The 18,575-nt window shown below is 39.8% G+C and overlaps 1 protein-coding gene across 2 annotated transcripts in view; it reads left to right on the top strand.

Moving 5' to 3' along the window:
- The window catches only part of LOC137040657 (NACHT, LRR and PYD domains-containing protein 12-like), a 48,748-nt gene extending 30,853 nt beyond the window's left edge, over positions 1 to 17,895 (top strand). For both annotated transcript variants that reach the window (XM_067416445.1, XM_067416446.1), the window contains 4 exons: positions 11,461 to 11,634; positions 11,736 to 11,909; positions 16,001 to 16,172; positions 16,390 to 17,895. In XM_067416445.1, the coding sequence (XP_067272546.1) occupies positions 11,461 to 11,634; positions 11,736 to 11,909; positions 16,001 to 16,166 (514 nt within the window). In that variant the 3' untranslated portion in view covers positions 16,167 to 16,172; positions 16,390 to 17,895. The remainder of the gene's footprint in view (positions 1 to 11,460; positions 11,635 to 11,735; positions 11,910 to 16,000; positions 16,173 to 16,389) is intronic.
- Positions 17,896 to 18,575: the final 680 nt, after the last annotated feature.

Below are 18,575 nucleotides of genomic sequence, written 5' to 3'. Positions count from 1 at the left end.
CAGCCGGAGGGCGCTGGAAAGCTGTACTACTGAAAATTCACCCCATGTGGAACACATGAAGAACAGACACACCATGTGACATTCAGGAAGTATCTGACATGACCAAAACAGCTTTCTAGCGATCGTTAGATCACTATTTTATGCAGATAGACACGTTTTAAGACAATAAACACACAATCGCGGCAATATATGGTTGGTCTGTGTTCTTTATGCCATGTTGGGTGGTTTCATAATAGATGATATTTATAATGCAATGCTATTCCACATAGCTTTTAGCATTGTATATTTTCTGTCAGATTTTTTGACCCGAAGCTACATGAGATCACATATTGTTATATAAAACACTCGACTTATAAATTATAAAGTGATATGAAGCAAGTTTTGAATAAAACATGATTTTAATCGTATAAATTGTTGTTTTGCTGGTGTGCTAAGCTAACATGCTAGCTTGCCCTAGATGCACCTGCCACTGAGTAAATACTTATTTTTATGAACATTTTTCAAATGTAAAACTACTGAAATGCTTATTTGGACGAAATGCATTCAATAGAGTCTCAGTGAGGGTAAAGTGAGAGGTTTGATTTAGAAATGAGGTTTAATAGAACAGTTTGAATAGAGAATCGTTAGTAATTATAATGCAGACAAAAGAATAATAATTAGAGCCATAACCAGTCCGCAGAAGTGTGAATGTGTGCCGGGGAGACAAACTGAATGGGGCAGTTTGCACCTCTAAACAATAGAGGCAAAATAGAGAATGAAAGCTGAGAAGACATGGCAATAAACATCAGTTGATATTTTAGAGATATCTCAAAATAAAATCTCATGAAACGATCTTGTAAAACGTTTAATAAAATTCAGAGTTTTAGACTGATCATCTTCAGATCTGAAATATAACATGGTCAGACTTGTGGCTTTAGCTGTAGTGCATTTCTAGATTTCTCCAAGGCCCACTTCAATTTTATTTTCATAAAGATATTTCATACAAATAAATTTCTAATAACTTTACAAAACTTTGAAGCTTATTATAGCTTTTTTTTGATTATAAGAAATATTATCATTTTGACTTTACAGTAAACTGCCAGGTGTCTGCTTTCAAATGAGACCATAAATATGCTTTTAGTGCAAAGGATTCACAAACTGTATTTGTTTTAGTCTGAGTATGCACTTCTTAGGATTTTTTCAAAATTTAGAAATCAGCTTAACAGGTTAAAGCATCTTTACAGTGTTAAACAGGAAAATATTGCAACAAAATTTTATTCTGCTGTCGTTCTGGAGAAAACGGTGATGTCATCAGCTCATTTCAATTTATCATATTTAATTTATTCAATTTATCAATTTATCAATGTGGGCAGATCATATAAAGCTGATACAGTAATAAAGCTGATACAGTTAATTTAGTAATTAAATTCATTTGGATATTTAGTTGAAAACTTTAGTTGAAATTTTAGTGTCCCCAACTGAGCAAGCCAAGCCAAAGGCGACAGTGGCAAGAAACCAAAGCTCCATCAGGGCATGATGGAGAAAAATAAACCTTGGAGAAACCAGACTGTCGAGGGGCCAGTTCTCCTCTGGCCTATTAACACACAGTGTATGATTATTATTCTGCCAACCTTACAGGTTCAGAAATCATATTAGATCAGAATATTCCAAAGTTAGTGGTATCACGCAAGAGACGCCTTTATTGAGGATGACGCGTTGATTACACAAAAATATGAATATTTGAAGGATCGGAGTCATTGCGCCGGAGACGGGTTTATTTAGGATGATGTGTCGAGTAAACAATTATTGAATATGAATATTTGAACGATCATCAAGAGTCATCGCGCCGGAGACTGGTTTATTTAGGATTATGTGTCGAGTAAACAATTATTGAATATGAATATTTGAAGGATCGGAGTCATCGCGCCGGAGACAGGTTTATTTAGGATTATGTGTCGAATAAACAATTATTCGGAAGACTGTACGGAAGAAAATAACCTTGCGGATAAACTCATTATTTTGATTAACTATTTGCGTCACTTCGTGAAATTATTGTACAGCCACTGTTGTGTGATGGACTTTATAACAACATGTTTAGGGTTTTGTGAGTGGGTCAGTGGAAATGTACTGAATGACAATGGAGGCCTTTCTCAGCTTTCAACAAAAATATCTTCATTTGTGTTCCGAAGATGAACGAAGGTCTTACGGGTGTCCAACGACATGAGGGGGAGTGATTAATGAAATAATTTTCATTTTTGGGTGAACTAACCCTTTAGCTCCTCCCCCTAATGTCGTTCCACAGCCGTAAGACTTCCGCTCATCTTCACACACAGTTTAAGATATTTTATATTTAGTCCGAGAGCTTATGCAAGTGTATGCACACTATACTGTCCATGTCCAGAAAGGGAATAAAAACATCATCACAGTAGTCCATATGAGACATCAGTGGGTTAATTAGAGTCTCTTGAAGCATCCAAAATACATTTGGGTCCAAAAATAACAAAAACTACGACTTTATTCAGCATTGTCTTCTCTTCCGGGTTTGTTTTCAAACCTCAAATAAAGATTAAAACGGTTATGAATCAGTGTATTGAATGCATTTCCACTAATGCCAACATAATTTGAGTCTATTCAAAAGAATGCTGTGGTTGATAGTATCGAAAGCAGTGCTAAGATCGAGTAACACTAATAAGCCCCTTTCACACTGCGATTCCGGCAAATACACGGATAATGCGACCCAGCATTTGTTCCCGGGCCGCTAGATTTGGTCCATTCACACTGCCAGTGAAATACTGTAATATGTGCGCTTTCACACACAACCCGTAACGGTCCCGGATCAAGTTGACACGTGACATCCGGATGTGACGTATAATGATTTGAGTTTCATTGAGGTTTCTTTTGTATACGAACACTCTCTGCGTTTAAAACACCGACGAGCTCTTCTGGCACTGCAGGGTTGTATTATTGAAAACACAAGCTCTAGGAGTCGCACGATAACTACGCACACGCTGCGGCATTAGTTTCGGCTTTTGTTCACACAACACTCGTCCCGGGTCGAACCCCGCAATATTACTAGGTCCCCGACCCGGGTTCAATTCGGTAATCAATCCCGGGACGTGGTTGCTTTCACACAGAAGGTGTTCCGGGAATATTGCGGGTCCGGCGTGCAGTGTGAAAGGGGCTATAGAGAGATACAACCACGATCAGATGATAAGAGTAAATCATTTGTAACTATAATTAGAGCAGTCTCAGTACTATGATACGGTCTAATTCCTGACTGGAAATCCTCACAGATACCATTTCTTTCAAAAAAAAAGGAACAATTGTGAAGAAACTGCCTTTTCTAATATTTTTGACAGACGCGGTAGATTTGAGATTGGCCTGTAATTGACTAATTCTTTAGGATCAAGTTGCGTTTTTTTTAATAACATTTCTGGCTGAACTGAGGCGTGAGTCTCTTGGTAACGTCAGCTTCCCTCTTCCATTGATTGGATACGGGATGAGCTGTCGTTCAGCATCCCCAGTAACATAATAATATATCATTTGTGTATTAAAATGAACCACTTACACCCTGAAGGCATATTTTAATGATTTAGCGTCTAAGTGGCATATTTAAAAGTAATTACTAATAACTAAATCTATGCAAGTGCATGGTCTCATTTAATTAAAAACCTTTCACATTTGGAAACAAATATATTATGATCATGTTTGGAAGTTCTTGTTACATCACAGATGAGAAAACCTCAGAAAAACTGATGCAATTTATTGAATTATTTTGTTATTATTGATGATTGACATGATGTCTATTAGAAATGATATATGGAAGGACACTCATAAAATAGGGATGAAACGGTATGGAAATTTAACATCACGGTTATCGTGACCCAAATTATCACGTTTATCAATATTATTACGGTTATCAATATTATCACGGTTATCAATATTATCACGGTTATCAATATTATCACGGTTATCAATATTATCACAGTTATCAATGTTATCACGGTTATCAATGTTATCACGGTTATCAATGTTATCACGGTTATCAATGTTATCACGGTTATCAATGTTATCACGGTTATCAATGTTATCTCGGTTATCAATATTATCACGGTTATCAATATTATCACGGTTATCAGTATTATCACGGTTATCAATGTTATCTCGGTTATCAATATTATCACGGTTATCAATATTATCACGGTTATCAATATTATCACGGTTATCAATATTATCACGGTTATCCATATTATCTCAGTTATCAATATTATCACGGTTATCAATATTATCTCGGTTATCAATATTATCTCGGTTATCAATATTATCACGGTTATCAATATTTTCACGGTTATCAATATTATCACGGTTATCAATATTATCACGGTTATCAATATTATCACGGTTTTGTTCAAATGAGAGAAAGTGTTCAAAAAGAACAGATGCACACACTGAAAACATTTCAACAAGTTTTATATTTGAAAATGAACAAACAACAAATAAATCAAGCCGCTCTATGGCCTTTTTAAAGCAAGATTATATTCTGTGGGATTTCCTTCCTTCTATTGGCCGTCGTCAATAGCACCACATAATGCATAAATACTAATTTAGTGTAAATAAATATAATCTATAATATCATCTCTATAAATATGTTCTCAAGCAATATTCTCATCAGTGTCCTATATCAGCTATGACGCGTTTAAATCTAGCATAGTTTGTGTATGAGCCCAAACAGTATCCCAGGAAAATAAATAATCTCCATATTTTCATATGATTTGACAGTTTTTTATTAAATATCAGAAATCCAAAAGGTGTGCATTATACCCGACACCTAGATGAACACTGTACAGTCTGTTTTATACAGCCGCCCATACCAATGTTGTATGTAACTTTAGAGACGGTCCCTAAATTAGCGAATCTCGAACGGTGAGGGAGAGCGCTCTGAACAAAACTCCGGCTAATCTGAACACATCTGATTATTAGACGTTGCATTCATAAACTCAACAGAAACACGTGTGATTGGTTATAATGCGCAACACGATTATAACAGATGGCTTTTGAGAAGCCTAGTAATGTTAGGTGACTAGCAGCAGAGCAGAAGTGACTAGTGTGAGTGACTGTTAACCGCCACAGCCGAAATAGACCAAACAGCCCAATCCAATCACGCCCCAGCTCTGCAGAACTAAAGTGGGCGTTTCTAAATGTGTGTGTGTTTTCAAACTGATGAGTGTTTATAAATCAGGCATTGAAAATGAGCCCCTTCCCCTGACCCCACCCCTAAACCCCACCCACACTGTGAAATGGGCAAATCAGGTAACAGTGGAAAACGGCCCTCTGATGATGGCCACGCCAGTTCCCATCGGGTGAATCTTCACATGATGCTGCGTCATTACTGCAAAGCGGGATCGCAGAAGAAAGCATGTCTGACCACATAAGCATGTCTTGTCACTTACAGCACATTTAAAAGCAGTTGTTAAGAGTTAATCATCTTCATTATATTCACTGTAAAGCCATCAATGCTAAGCTTTAAAATTATCCCTAATTTTCGTTAATCAAGCAAGTGGTTATGAAGTTACAGGATGACAACTTTTTCTGATTAATCACAATTAAAAACAAGTGTTTATTTGTTTTTATTTATTTTAAGATGTAATAATTTCACAGTAAATCACCAAATTAATGTAGAAAAAACATAAAGACAGTATATTTTAAATATTTGTTCAATGCCATCTTTTTATAAATCATCTTTTTTTTAAAGGCCAGTATCACACACATTTCAATTTCTTTATTTGAATCCACCAATCAAATTTCTTACAGAAAGGATTCAAATATTCTCAGAGGTAGCACAGCTTTGACATTAAGGGTACAGAAAACATCGCTTACGCCACACAGAAGACAGCCTATCACAGCTGATATAGAGCAGGGTTTGGCCAGCTGTTTAGACTGTCCTTTTGGTAGCCCTGCTAGTCTTAATCCACTAACAGTCAGTTTGTGCATGTCTCAGGCTGCCAAATATCAATACCGCAAACTTACATGCATAGCCCAGGTCACTGATCTTAGCAAGGAGACGTTGGCATTTAGTCATTTTTTCCAAGAAGGCTATGTCCATATACAAATCATAAACACAACCTACTTCAAGGACTAACACCTGCTTTCTGTCTATATCCACCAACACAACATCAGGGCTGTTAGGGATGTTCAGAACACATCCTCAGAGCTGTTGGACCAGACTGGGATTACTCGTGAATGTTTATACATAGGCATATTTTTTGGAAATATGTCCTGAACAGAACTTGCAATGAGATCAACGATACGGTCATGGCGTGCTGTATATAATCCCTTGTACTTATTACATCCATTCACAATATGAGCAATTGATTCAAGATGATCAGAGTTAGAAAGCATTATCCAGTGTGGCTGGTGATTTTGAGGCACCATAATGCTAGATTGTCTCTGGTTGGCAGCACCTGTAGTCTGGCCTTAACAGTGAAGCAGAGAATATCCTCTCCTATTGCAGCATTTCTGTACATAGAGTGAGAGGAAGAGTGGTCAGCAAAGTCAAGACATGCCAACTTTCCCTGCATTCAGTCCAGTCCAGTGTTGTTTTGTGTCCATCTGTGTGATGTTCAGTAAGGATCTTTTTGCTGTTGTGCTCTGTAGTGTGTGTTGTGTCTCATTATGACAGACTGAGGTCTCCACAGTAATAGATGTGTCTGTGACCACTGCGTCAGACACCTCAGGTGTAGTGTGAGAGGATCTGTAGTGTGTGTTGTGTCTCATTATGACAGACTGAGGTCTCCACAGTAATAGATGTGTCTGTGACCACTGCGTCAGACACCTCAGGTGTAGTGTGAGAGGATCTGTAGTGTGTGTTGTGTCTCATTATGACAGACTGAGGTCTCCACAGTAATAGATGTGTGTGTGACCACTGCGTCAGACACCTCAGGTGTAGTGTGAGAGGATCTGTAGTGTGTGTTGTGTCTCATTATGACAGACTGAGGTCTCCACAGTAATAGATGTGTCTGTGTCCACTGCGTCAGACACCTCAGGTGTAGTGTGAGAGTATCTGTAGTGTGTGTTGTGTCTCATTATGACAGACTGAGGTCTCCACAGTAATAGATGTGTGTGTGTGACCACTGCGTCAGACGCCTCAGGTGTAGTGTGAGAGGATCTGTAGTGTGTGTTGTGTCTCATTATGACAGACTGAGGTCTCCACAGTAATAGATGTGTGTGTGACCACTGCGTCCGACACCTCAGGTGTAGTGTGAGAGGATCTGTAGTGTGTGTTGTGTCTCATTATGACAGACTGAGGTCTCCACAGTAATAGATGTGTGTGTGACCACTGCGTCCGACACCTCAGGTGTAGTGTGAGAGGATCTGTAGTGTGTGTTGTGTCTCATTATGACAGACTGAGGTCTCCACAGTAATAGATGTGTGTGTGACCACTGCGTCAGAAACACTCAGGTGTAGTGTGAGAGGATCTGTAGTGTGTGTTGTGTCTCATTATGACAGACTGAGGTCTCCACAGTAATAGATGTGTCTGTGACCACTGCGTCAGACGCCTCAGGTGTAGTGTGAGAGGATCTGTAGTGTGTGTTGTGTCTCATTATGACAGACTGAGGTCTCCACAGTAATAGATGTGTGTGTGACCACTGCGTCAGAAACACTCAGGTGTAGTGTGAGAGGATCTGTAGTGTGTGTTGTGTCTCATTATGACAGACTGAGGTCTCCACAGTAATAGATGTGTCTGTGACCACTGCGTCAGACGCCTCAGGTGTAGTGTGAGAGGATCTGTCGTGTGTGTTGTGTCTCATTATGACAGACTGAGGTCTCCACAGTAATAGATGTGTGTGTGACCACTGCGTCCGACACCTCAGGTGTAGTGTGAGAGGTTCTGTCGTGTGTGTTGTGTCTCATTATGACAGACTGAGGTCTCCACAGTAATAGATGTGTCTGTGACCACTGCGTCAGACGCCTCAGGTGTAGTGTGAGAGGTTCTGTAGTGTGTGTTGTGTCTCATTATGACAGACTGAGGTCTCCACAGTAATAGATGTGTGTGTGACCACTGCGTCAGACGCCTCAGGTGTAGTGTGAGAGGATCTGTAGTGTGTGTTGTGTCTCATTATGACAGACTGAGGTCTCCACAGTAATAGATGTGTCTGTGACCACTGCGTCAGACACCTCAGGTGTAGTGTGAGAGGATCTGTAGTGTGTGTTGTGTCTCATTATGACAGACTGAGGTCTCCACAGTAATAGATGTGTCTGTGTCCACTGCGTCAGACACCTCAGGTGTAGTGTGAGAGGATCTGTAGTGTGTGTTGTGTCTCATTATGACAGACTGAGGTCTCCACAGTAATAGATGTGTCTGTGACCACTGCGTCAGACACCTCAGGTGTAGTGTGAGAGGATCTGTAGTGTGTGTTGTGTCTCATTATGACAGACTGAGGTCTCCACAGTAATAGATGTGTCTGTGTCCACTGCGTCAGACACCTCAGGTGTAGTGTGAGAGGATCTGTAGTGTGTGTTGTGTCTCATTATGACAGACTGAGGTCTCCACAGTAATAGATGTGTCTGTGACCACTGCGTCAGACGCCTCAGGTGTAGTGTGAGAGGATCTGTAGTGTGTGTTGTGTGTCATTATGACAGACTGAGGTCTCCACAGTAATAGATGTGTCTGTGACCACTGCGTAGGACACCTCAGGTGTAGTGTGAGAGGATCTGTAGTGTGTGTTGTGTCTCATTATGACAGACTGAGGTCTCTACAGTAATAGATGTGTCTGTGACCACTGCGTCAGACGCCTCAGGTGTAGTGTGAGAGTCGCTTTCTGTCCACTGTAATGTAACTGCCAGTCTGTTACACAGATCGTTCAGGTCTGGCCAGTCTGAGCGAACTCCAAAGCCTGCAGCGTGTGTGTCCAGTTTGCCGTTGCCTTTCCTCCTGAAGCCTAGGAAGCTGTCCTGTTACCTGTGGCCAAAGGGACCTTTCTCTTCCTAAGGTCCAGTAAGAGGGAAGCTCTGGCTAGCTCTCTGACTGCAGCATCATCGCTGTTGAGCATGCTCATGAGGTGTGCTAACCTTATAGTGGAATAGGTCCATTATACATTTGGGACCCCCAGACCCCCTTCCTTTAGTTTGAGGAAAATTATGTCTCTGGTGGAATGAGTATTCAGTCCCAGCCATTTCCTGACGGCCTCAACTCTTCTATTATTCATGTCCCGTAGAACATTTAGTGGAATATGAATGCTTGCAAAGAGATGTTGTATCTTTGCCAGAGCCCCTTATCTAATGGCCTTCAGTTTCATGACTACAGGTAAGGGGGAGGAGTCAATCAGATCGAGCCTGTCCGTAAAGGCACGGGATAACTCCTGCACCTGTTCACCCCACTCACCTGCAATGGTGACTTTATGGCCAAGGTAGGTGTATGTTTCATGACGAGAGTAGACTCTGATGGGCTGTCCCATTAATGTGAAGGAGGGGGGTTTGTCAGATTTAGATTTGTACCAGCGGTTTCCACCGCTTCGCCGCTCGTAGAATGCTGCACATTTGGTGTGCTTCACCTCCAGCTTAGACCACTGTAGTTTGTAAAAAAAAAGATCCCTTATACACATCTGTTATGAGGGCCACAAAGGGCTGAGGTAGATGGATTTCCTCTAATGCGTTAAGCAACAGTTTGTGGGATAATGTCCCAAAGGCATCTCTAAAGTCCGAGAATACAGTATAGAATTTACATGATTCATGTTTAAAATCGTCAATTCCAGTTTTCAGGCAGAACACGTGTTCGTTCATACCCTGTCTGTCTATGTAGGCTTTCTGTTTGGATGAGAGGATGCCTGCATCCACAAGCCATGGGAGGATTCGGGCCAGCAGGCATTTCATGAAGACCTTGTAAACAGTGGGCAGGAGAGATATGTCTCTCCATGTAGATGATCACTTGGGGTATTGTCTTTCTTTGGAATTCTATAGACAAGGGTCCCCTTCCATGAGTCTGGTACTTTCCCATTAATCAGACAGGTGTTAAATATACATGTGAGTATATGGGAAGACCAGGATTTTGTGGCTTTCAGGGTCTCATAATTTACCCCATCATATCCACAGGCTTTGTTATTTGGAAGAACTTTGTCTATTTCATCAATAGTAAAATGAGCAGTGGATGGATAATGGACTGGAGCAGCTGTCTCTATGTTGGTGGACCAGGGGGGCGTGGCCAATGTATGAGACGGGAGTGATTGACATTTGTCCATATAATACTTATGCACGTTACTGATATCATTAATAGTAGGTGGAGGGGAAGGAAATGTGCTATTATTGAGAATTATCTCAATAGCTTTGGACCTGCGGTGCTGCCATAGGTGTGCTAGTTTTTCTCTGCTTACCGTCCTCGGCTGCCCGCGGCGCTCCTCAGCTCCCCTTCTGCTGAGCGACGGCTGGATGACTGCTCCGGGTGGGAGGAGAGCGCTGCCAGGAGAGTCTCAAAATACACACACACACACACATCCAAGGCGATTCACACGCGAATGACGATTCGCACATTCACATTCAAGGACAAACTTGTACATTTGAAACATTCAAAAGTTTTTATGCACAGTTGTAAATCTACGAATTGTGTTTTGCATTTGTGAAATGTTTTGTATGAATATATAATTTTATTTTTTGCACGTGAATAGTTTTTTGTGCATGTAAATTTGATTTCATGCATGTGAAATTGTCTACACGTGTGCATTGTGTTTTTTTCTTGAATTATTAATGAGTCTTTTCTGCTTCCATACATTCGGCGTTAAGAGCAGGAAAGACCCCGCAGTGAGTCCTGACGTAAGGGCTGAGCAAGTTTAAATATCCTTTCTGGTCTATATTTCCATCTTGTAATGCAGCTGTTTGGGGTATTTAAAGATATATAAATGATTTGTAATAGAGCAGGCACTTTTAATGGGTTATGTTATAGGCTTGTTCTTATGAAATATATTTATTGACTACATGGTCATTTCACCTTATTATTTAAAGGGTCATATAACGGTTCATGCACTTTTACACATAGATTGTATGAAAATGTGTGTTGGCAGTGCCTATGTAAACTAGAACTTTGTGACACTTCTGAGATGAAAAATCGAGAATTACAAATATGACTTTCAGATGATGTGCTGATGAATGACTGTCTGAAAAATCCTTTAAAAGCTCAGTTTGATCATCTCAGATCTGAGTCATTGTCTTTTCTCTTTCTGTCTTCAGTTTCCAGCTCACAGAACTAGAGACTCGATTACAAGCAGATTATGGGAACTATAGACTATATGACCACTGTATGTCTTTAATAAGATCATCATCTCAGATCTGAGTCGTTGTCTTTTCTCTTTCTGTCTTCAGTTTCCAGCTCACAGAACTAGAGACTCGATTACAAGCAGATTATGGGAACTATAGACTATATGACCACTGTATGTCTTTAATAAGATCATCATCTCAGATCTGAGTCATTGTCTTTTCTCTTTCTGTCTTCAGTCTGAGAAGATGCAGAATTACAGAGAAACAGTGTCTCATCCTGACTTCAGCTCTGAAATCAAACCCATCACACCTGAGAGATCTGGACCTGAGCTGGAATAATCTAGGAGACTCTGGAGTGAAGCCCTTATGTGACGCACTGAAGGATTCACACTGTAAACTGGAGAGATTGAGGTGAAGAACTCAATATCTGATGATAGTCTGAGTTCACACTACATTTATGAAGATGATATAACTCTACAGAATAAAGAGTTTTCTCATTTCTCTCAATGTAGGTTAAGCTGGTGTGATATGACAGATGAAGGTTGTTCTGCTGTGACTTCAGCTCTGAAATCAAACCCATCACACCTGAGAGAGCTGGACCTGAGCAGGAATAAACTAGGAGACTCTGGAGTGAGAAACCTCAGTGATCTACTGATGATCCCTCAATGCCAGCTGGAGAAACTACAGTTAGTATCATTATACTGTACAGTTACAGTCTGATCACAGTTCACTGTTGAGGTTAAAGGGATAGTTTACCCAAAAATGAAAATGATCCCATGATTGACTCAACCTCAGCTCATCCTAGGTGTGTATGACATTCCTCTTTCAGACAAACATAATCAGAGTTATATTATAAAAGTCCTGGCTAATCCATGCTTTATAATGGCTCCCTGTGCTGCTCTGTTTTTGAAGTCCATTAAACCAGAGGTGGAAAGGAACGAATTACATTTACCCGCGTTACTGTAATTGAGTCGTTTTTCTGTGTACTTCTACTTTTTTAAGTCGTTTTAAAAATCTGTCATTTTACTTTTACTGAAGCACATTTTTTGATTAAAGTATTGTACTTCGCTACATTTTAAACCACATCCGTTACTATGTAAAAATAAATCATTAATGCAAAGAGGGGAGGGAAAAAAACGCGATCCGGAAACGACTATATTGAATAGAGGGCGCGGGGCGCGATATTTCCCCCAGGATGGTAGGGGAAGGTACCGCCTTTTTCGTCTCTGATTGGCTAGAAGGGCTCTCCTCCGATTGGTTACACATCTCACGTTCATGGCAGGCTGTCAGCTAGTCTGTTTTGATCGTCTTTACAGCAGATGTGAACGGAGTCAATCCAACATACTAAGTAAAGCGCTATATGTCCGTGTCTTCAGATTTATATTTTACTTTTATATTTATTTTTTAAGTTTACAATTTCATTGAAGAGACACCACAGTATCCAAATATGACAGATTTTATTTATTGTGAACCTAACATTGCACAAACTTGCTAGTAATAAATAATTTTAGGGCATGTTAAACATACTAGTAATTGTGTGTGTGTGTGTGTGTGATGGGTAGGTTTAGGGGCAGTGTAAGGGGATAGAAAATATGTTTTTTACAGTATAAAAATCAATACGCCCTAGGAATGTCCCCATATGTCACAAAAACAAACGTGTGTGTGTGTGTGGCTATGTTGGATTGACTTCGTTTACATCTGTAAAGACGATCAAAACAGACTAGCTGACAGCCTGCCATGAACGTGAGATGTGTAACCAATCGGAGGAGAGCCCTTCCAGCCAATCAGAGACGAAAAAGGCGGTACCTTCCCCTACCATCCTGGGGGAAATATCGCGCCCGAGGCGCGGGAGAGAACAAACGCGCAAATATCAGATGGAGACGAACAAGACAGACGTCAGTGACGCAGACTCAGGTGAAAGCAAAACGCCGTCCTGAACCCCTGGCTAGTGTGGAAATAAACTGGATGAACGAAAAACTGGAAAGTAGAGCTGGAGACCTAGAACAGCGTTTCCCAACCGGGGTGCGCAGGGGTGCCGTGTAAAAGGTGCCGGTACTTCCACCGCAGTTCATCTCACGTCTGATGATGAGGCATCTTTAATATGGGTTGTAACTGTAAAATAATGCTTTCTGTATGTTTCTGTCGATGGATACACGTGCTGGCTCCTCAGTGGTAGGCCTACAGCAGCGATAATAAAAGAAAAACGGGCAAAGCGGTCTCTTTGTAAACGGTGTTCAATGCATGCGAGTGCTGCCGTATGACCAGTCATTTCGCCGTCATCACCCGGGTATATTCGCCAGAAGACGCGAATGAGAGAGAGCGCTGTGTGAAGATCTGTCTCTGCACTCATCCGAGAGCGCACACTCGTCTCACAGCGCGCAAATATTGAGTTCTCTTTCAAGTCTTGTGCTTGAACGGACAAACTCTCACAAGAAGTATGTCAACATGTCCATCTTGATGAGTATCCAGCAGACATATTCTGAATATGCCTTAAGAGAACGTTATACAGTCGAGAAAGACGAGCATATCCTTAGGGCATTAGGTCTTAAAGGGGCAGCAACCTTTAATGTCAAACTAAAGATACGGACATCACTCACTGCTCCTGATTGAATAGCTTGTGTAAGTTTAATAAGGATTAATCTTTAATTTAAACAGTTAAATATGCAGTTATTTTACATTTGATTACTTTATTCAATTTCTCCACCTAAAACTAATGTTAGACGTCCCTGAAAAACCTGAAAAGCATTGATCATTTTATCAGTATCTGCTCAATAGTATTTATTTGTGCTGCTGCTTGTATTTAAGTTATTTGTTCTTATTTTCTTTATTTTTATTAGTCCTTTGTTCTCTGAACATAGCAAATACCGAACCGTACTGAAACCGTGACCCTAAAGCGTTATACAAACCGACCCGTGAGCAGTCTGTAGCGTTACACCCCTAGCGTAACGAATGCGAGGCGGCGCCACAACATTAGGACATTTCTCAAAGGGTGCCATGACTGGAAAAAGGGAAACACTGAGCTAGAATAAATCAAATTGAGACATGGGCTGTGAATATTAAAGTTAAAATAAAATAATTTAAATTAAATTAAATATATGATCTGCTTGTTCTGTCTCTGTGAATGAGCTTCTCCGTCTTCTACATATGGACTCTGTTATTCTTAAACATTAACCAATTAATGATAAAAATAAGTGGTTAATCTAATTCATAATCATTTAGTGAATTTAGTTTATTAGGCATCTTTTATTGTAATTTCATAAACAAAACAAACAAATGGTTTTAAGTTTGTTATAATAAAGCATTTGCCCCCCCCCATCATCTTCATTCATTTAACATCATTTTAACTAGTGATAATAAGCATCATTTAATAATAGGTAGAGTTTATTTATTAAATAATTGTTTAATACCGTGATGTTGTCTGAGATAGTCGTCATATCTGAAAATCTCATTCTATCACAACCCTACAGGAGTCTCCGACCCCACTGTTAAACAAAGGAACTCAGTAACTTTTACTCTGAGTACATTTTAAATGAGCTACTTTTACTTTTACTTGAGTAGAATATTTTGTTACTCTTTCCACCTCTGCATAAAACTGCATCTGTCCGTCATATAACTCCTCCACTCGGCTCTGGGAGGTTATTAAAGGCCTTCTGAAGGGAATCGATGCGTTTGTGTAAGAAAAATATCCATATTTAAAACTGTTTTAATTAAAGTTCTGGCCGATCGCCGTCCGTGTAAAAGTGTTGAAAGTGCTTCTCTGAGTTGAAGATGCGTACGCGACGTCTGACGAGCGTAACTGGAGCGTAAGCCTTTGAGCTGCAGAGGCACTTTCAACACTTTCCCCATAAACTGAATACGGAAATGTTACCTTATAAAGTTTTAAATATGATATGTTTCTTACACAAACGCATCAATTCACTTCTAAAGGCATTTATTAACTGCCACTATAAAGCTTGGATTAGCCAGGACTTTTTTAATATAACTCAACTTTTATTCGTCTGAAAGAAGAATGTCACACACACCTAGGATGACTTGAGGAGCAGTAAATCATGGGCTAATTTTCATTTTTGGGTGAAAATGTAACCAAAACAGTTTTAATCAATATCTGATGAAGAGCCGGATAATGTGAAGTTTATATCTGTGTGAAATAATTCCTCTAGTGATGTGTTTTGTGATGAAAGCCGGGTCTGAAGTTGACACTCGCAGGTCAGTTTAGGCCTCAGTGTCCCAGACCATAAGGTGTGTGTGATCATGTCATCATCCGTTAGCTTTATATGAGCTGGGATGAGGAGCTTCTGTCGGTCAGTAACGTCAGTCAGGAATAATGTGTTAGTATGAGATGCTTTCGGGAAAACTGCCAACACATGCATCAGACCAGACAGAGCTTACCTCATTATTATTCTTCAAACATTTGCTCAAGAAATGATGTTAGTGGTGAGAACAGTAACTGGAATAGGATTATCACATTTACTCAAAAATAATAACACTAAGTTGATATTAAATTCTGCAGGTGTAAAGCAGGAGCTCTCAAGCTCTTTATTCTCCTGAGCAATGCTGTTATGAAGTGCAAATCAAGCGTCTGTGAATGTTCCTGTCAGATTCGACATTGATGAATTCATGTGGGGGAATTTCTCTTTTCTCTGAAGTCTCTCATCTCATGGATTCACATTGAGACGACTCTGATGATGAACATGTCAGGGCTCTGGTTTGATATCACACTCTGGGGGAAAGTTACAATCACTTCTCTTTTCTCTTGTGTCTGTTTGTCTCTCTCTAGACTATATGGCTGTGGCATTACAGATGTTTCTTCTTTAACTCAGTCTTTGACAAACTCAAAAGCACTGCAGTTTTTAAAAGAGCTTGATCTGAGAGACAATAAGATCAGAGACTCACAGAAGCAGAAGCTCAGAGACGTGATACGAGACTCGAGACTCAAACTGTGACCTGAGGTGAGGAAACATCACTTTACACCACTCACACTAACACACACACATGGGAATTTACGCTTAAATGCATTATATTTAAGACATAAATATTTAGAAACAATAGGTACACCAAATAATGTCAAATCAGTAACTAATCTGATTACAGTAATTCTGAATACAGTAATTACAGTAATACAGTAATAAATCACTGATTATTTCCTCTTCTACTTCCTCCTCACAGCCTAGAGAAAGACTTCTGTCTTACCTGGAGCCAGAGATGGTTTACATCTAAAGCTGAACCTGTGAAATCAACAGCACAAGCAAAGCCACCATCAGATTAAAGATCCTCAGGAGCTTCTCAATATAATACTGTAATAAATGAATATGTGTGATGGTAATGTTGCTGAGATGCTGCTGTACAGCACTTCATGAACACACTGCAAACCTACAGCTGGTATCAACTCAAACTGTTTGCATACATGCAGTTTTTCAGAAAGCATTGCTTTAACAAATGTACAGTTTATCACACAAGCTCTTGTGTATTATCATTTAAAATGATTACGCAGGAGGAAGAGATTCAGACGTTCAGATTTAAAGGGATACTTCACCGCTTTTTCATATTAAACTGTTATTCCCTTAACTAAGACGAGTTGACACACACCTCTCTCGTCTCAGTGTGTGCTCTTAATCTCTCTGACGCGCGGTGACGATCTGATAGCATTTAGCTTAGCCCACTAAGCCCAGTTCATTCACTATGGTACCAAACAGAGCTCAAGTTAGAAGCCACCAAACACCTCCACATTTCCTCTATTTAAATACAGTTACACCAATAGCTGAACGATCAAGTATGATGACATAAAATAAAACGTGGCGCTTTTCTAAGCGGATTAAAAAGGAGAACTATAATGTATGGCGGAATAGCACTTCTGGGAGAACTTTGGCTCGGCGCAGTAAAAAGTCCCACCTGAAACATCCTCCCTCACATCTCACCCACCACGTTTCCCTCTCTTATTTCTGTCAATAGGAACAACATCCGTCTTAGTTAAGGGAATAACAGTTTATTATGAAAAAGCGGTGAAGTATTCCTTTAATAACGCAGCATTAATAAAAACACACACACATGTTGAGTAATGTTGATGGTTATTGTTGATTTAAGAGCTGAAATAGAGGATGAGTAGCCCTATCTGAGATCAGATGAGCTGGATTAGCAGGAATGGGGGTCTTTAGTGTCCTACATCAGGATCATGTTGGGATTAAACTCATCATAATGAAGTATAATAATCATTTTAATTCTCAAATGTAGTACTTTAATATATATCAAATCATTGTGGGATAGATGTGCAGAGATTTAAATCAGCCCCATCAATGTCAGATGTATATTTCTTTATACCGCTGTTATTATTATCATTAGTACATTAATCTTTTTTACATTTGTATTTCTTTATTGTACGTACAGAATATGTATTTTTAAATGAGAGGTCTGTCTCATAATGCAGTAAATGTCTGTGCTCATAAGACTCAAAGCTTTGCCTGCCCTACAGTGAGAGATGACGGCTGATTCCCACAGCAGCCCAGACTCAGATTCAGCTTTAGCAGTCTCAGCATTCATGGACCATAATCCACCGCATTTGGAGCGGTCGCCTATGGTGGCCCAGTAGTGCAGCCGTACTAAATTAAACCACAACACAACGGAAACGCTCCGACCACGAGGGGGCTCTCGGAGAGAAATAAAGTTAGTTTTCCTTGCTATCGTTCTATAGAGTCTGGGTCGTGACGGAAGCAACACAATGCATTTTGGGACTTTAGGTCATGGAGGCTGCTGTCGATACTGTGTCGTATAGGAAATCGACGCTTTAGTTCTAAAAGTAGAACAAGTTCAGTGATTAATTTAATTTAGTTACAATGGTGAACGCGTGTTGTATTGTAGGGCCGCCCAAATCGTCCCAATGGAGGCTAACGATCGGCGGGTGAAGTTCGCTGCGCGTTCGTCTTTTCAGCGGGGAAAAGGAGATTTTATTCCAATTCCTCGTTATCTGACTCCATTTAATGATAATTTAGAATTTAGGTTAGAATGCCAATTGGTTATTTGGTCATTCATTTTTAATAGTTTAAGTACACATTTAATTATTCCGTTTAACCCTTTGTTGAAATTATACCCAACCTGAATAATTCCAGAGCAAGTCAGAATCCATCAAAGTGTAACAATTTATTTAACAGTCAGGTAAATGTATAAAGCCAATTACATAGTCAATTCAAAGGTAATCCATATAAAACATCAAATAGTCTGAAGTAAAGAATGAAATGTATTCCTGACTTCTGAAAATTACATAATGCTGGCTATCTTGAGAGACATCCAGCATTACGGGCTGACCGGTTTAAAGTGTCAAGCCCTGAGCTCTTTGCAACATTTCCTTAAATACCCAAAAC

Source organism: Pseudorasbora parva, chromosome 14 (genome assembly GCF_024679245.1).
Source record: "Pseudorasbora parva isolate DD20220531a chromosome 14, ASM2467924v1, whole genome shotgun sequence".
In the NCBI taxonomy this organism is placed as follows: domain Eukaryota; kingdom Metazoa; phylum Chordata; class Actinopteri; order Cypriniformes; family Gobionidae; genus Pseudorasbora; species Pseudorasbora parva.
The sequence above is the reverse complement of the archived record's forward strand: the minus strand, read 5'-3'. Positions and strand labels throughout refer to the sequence as shown.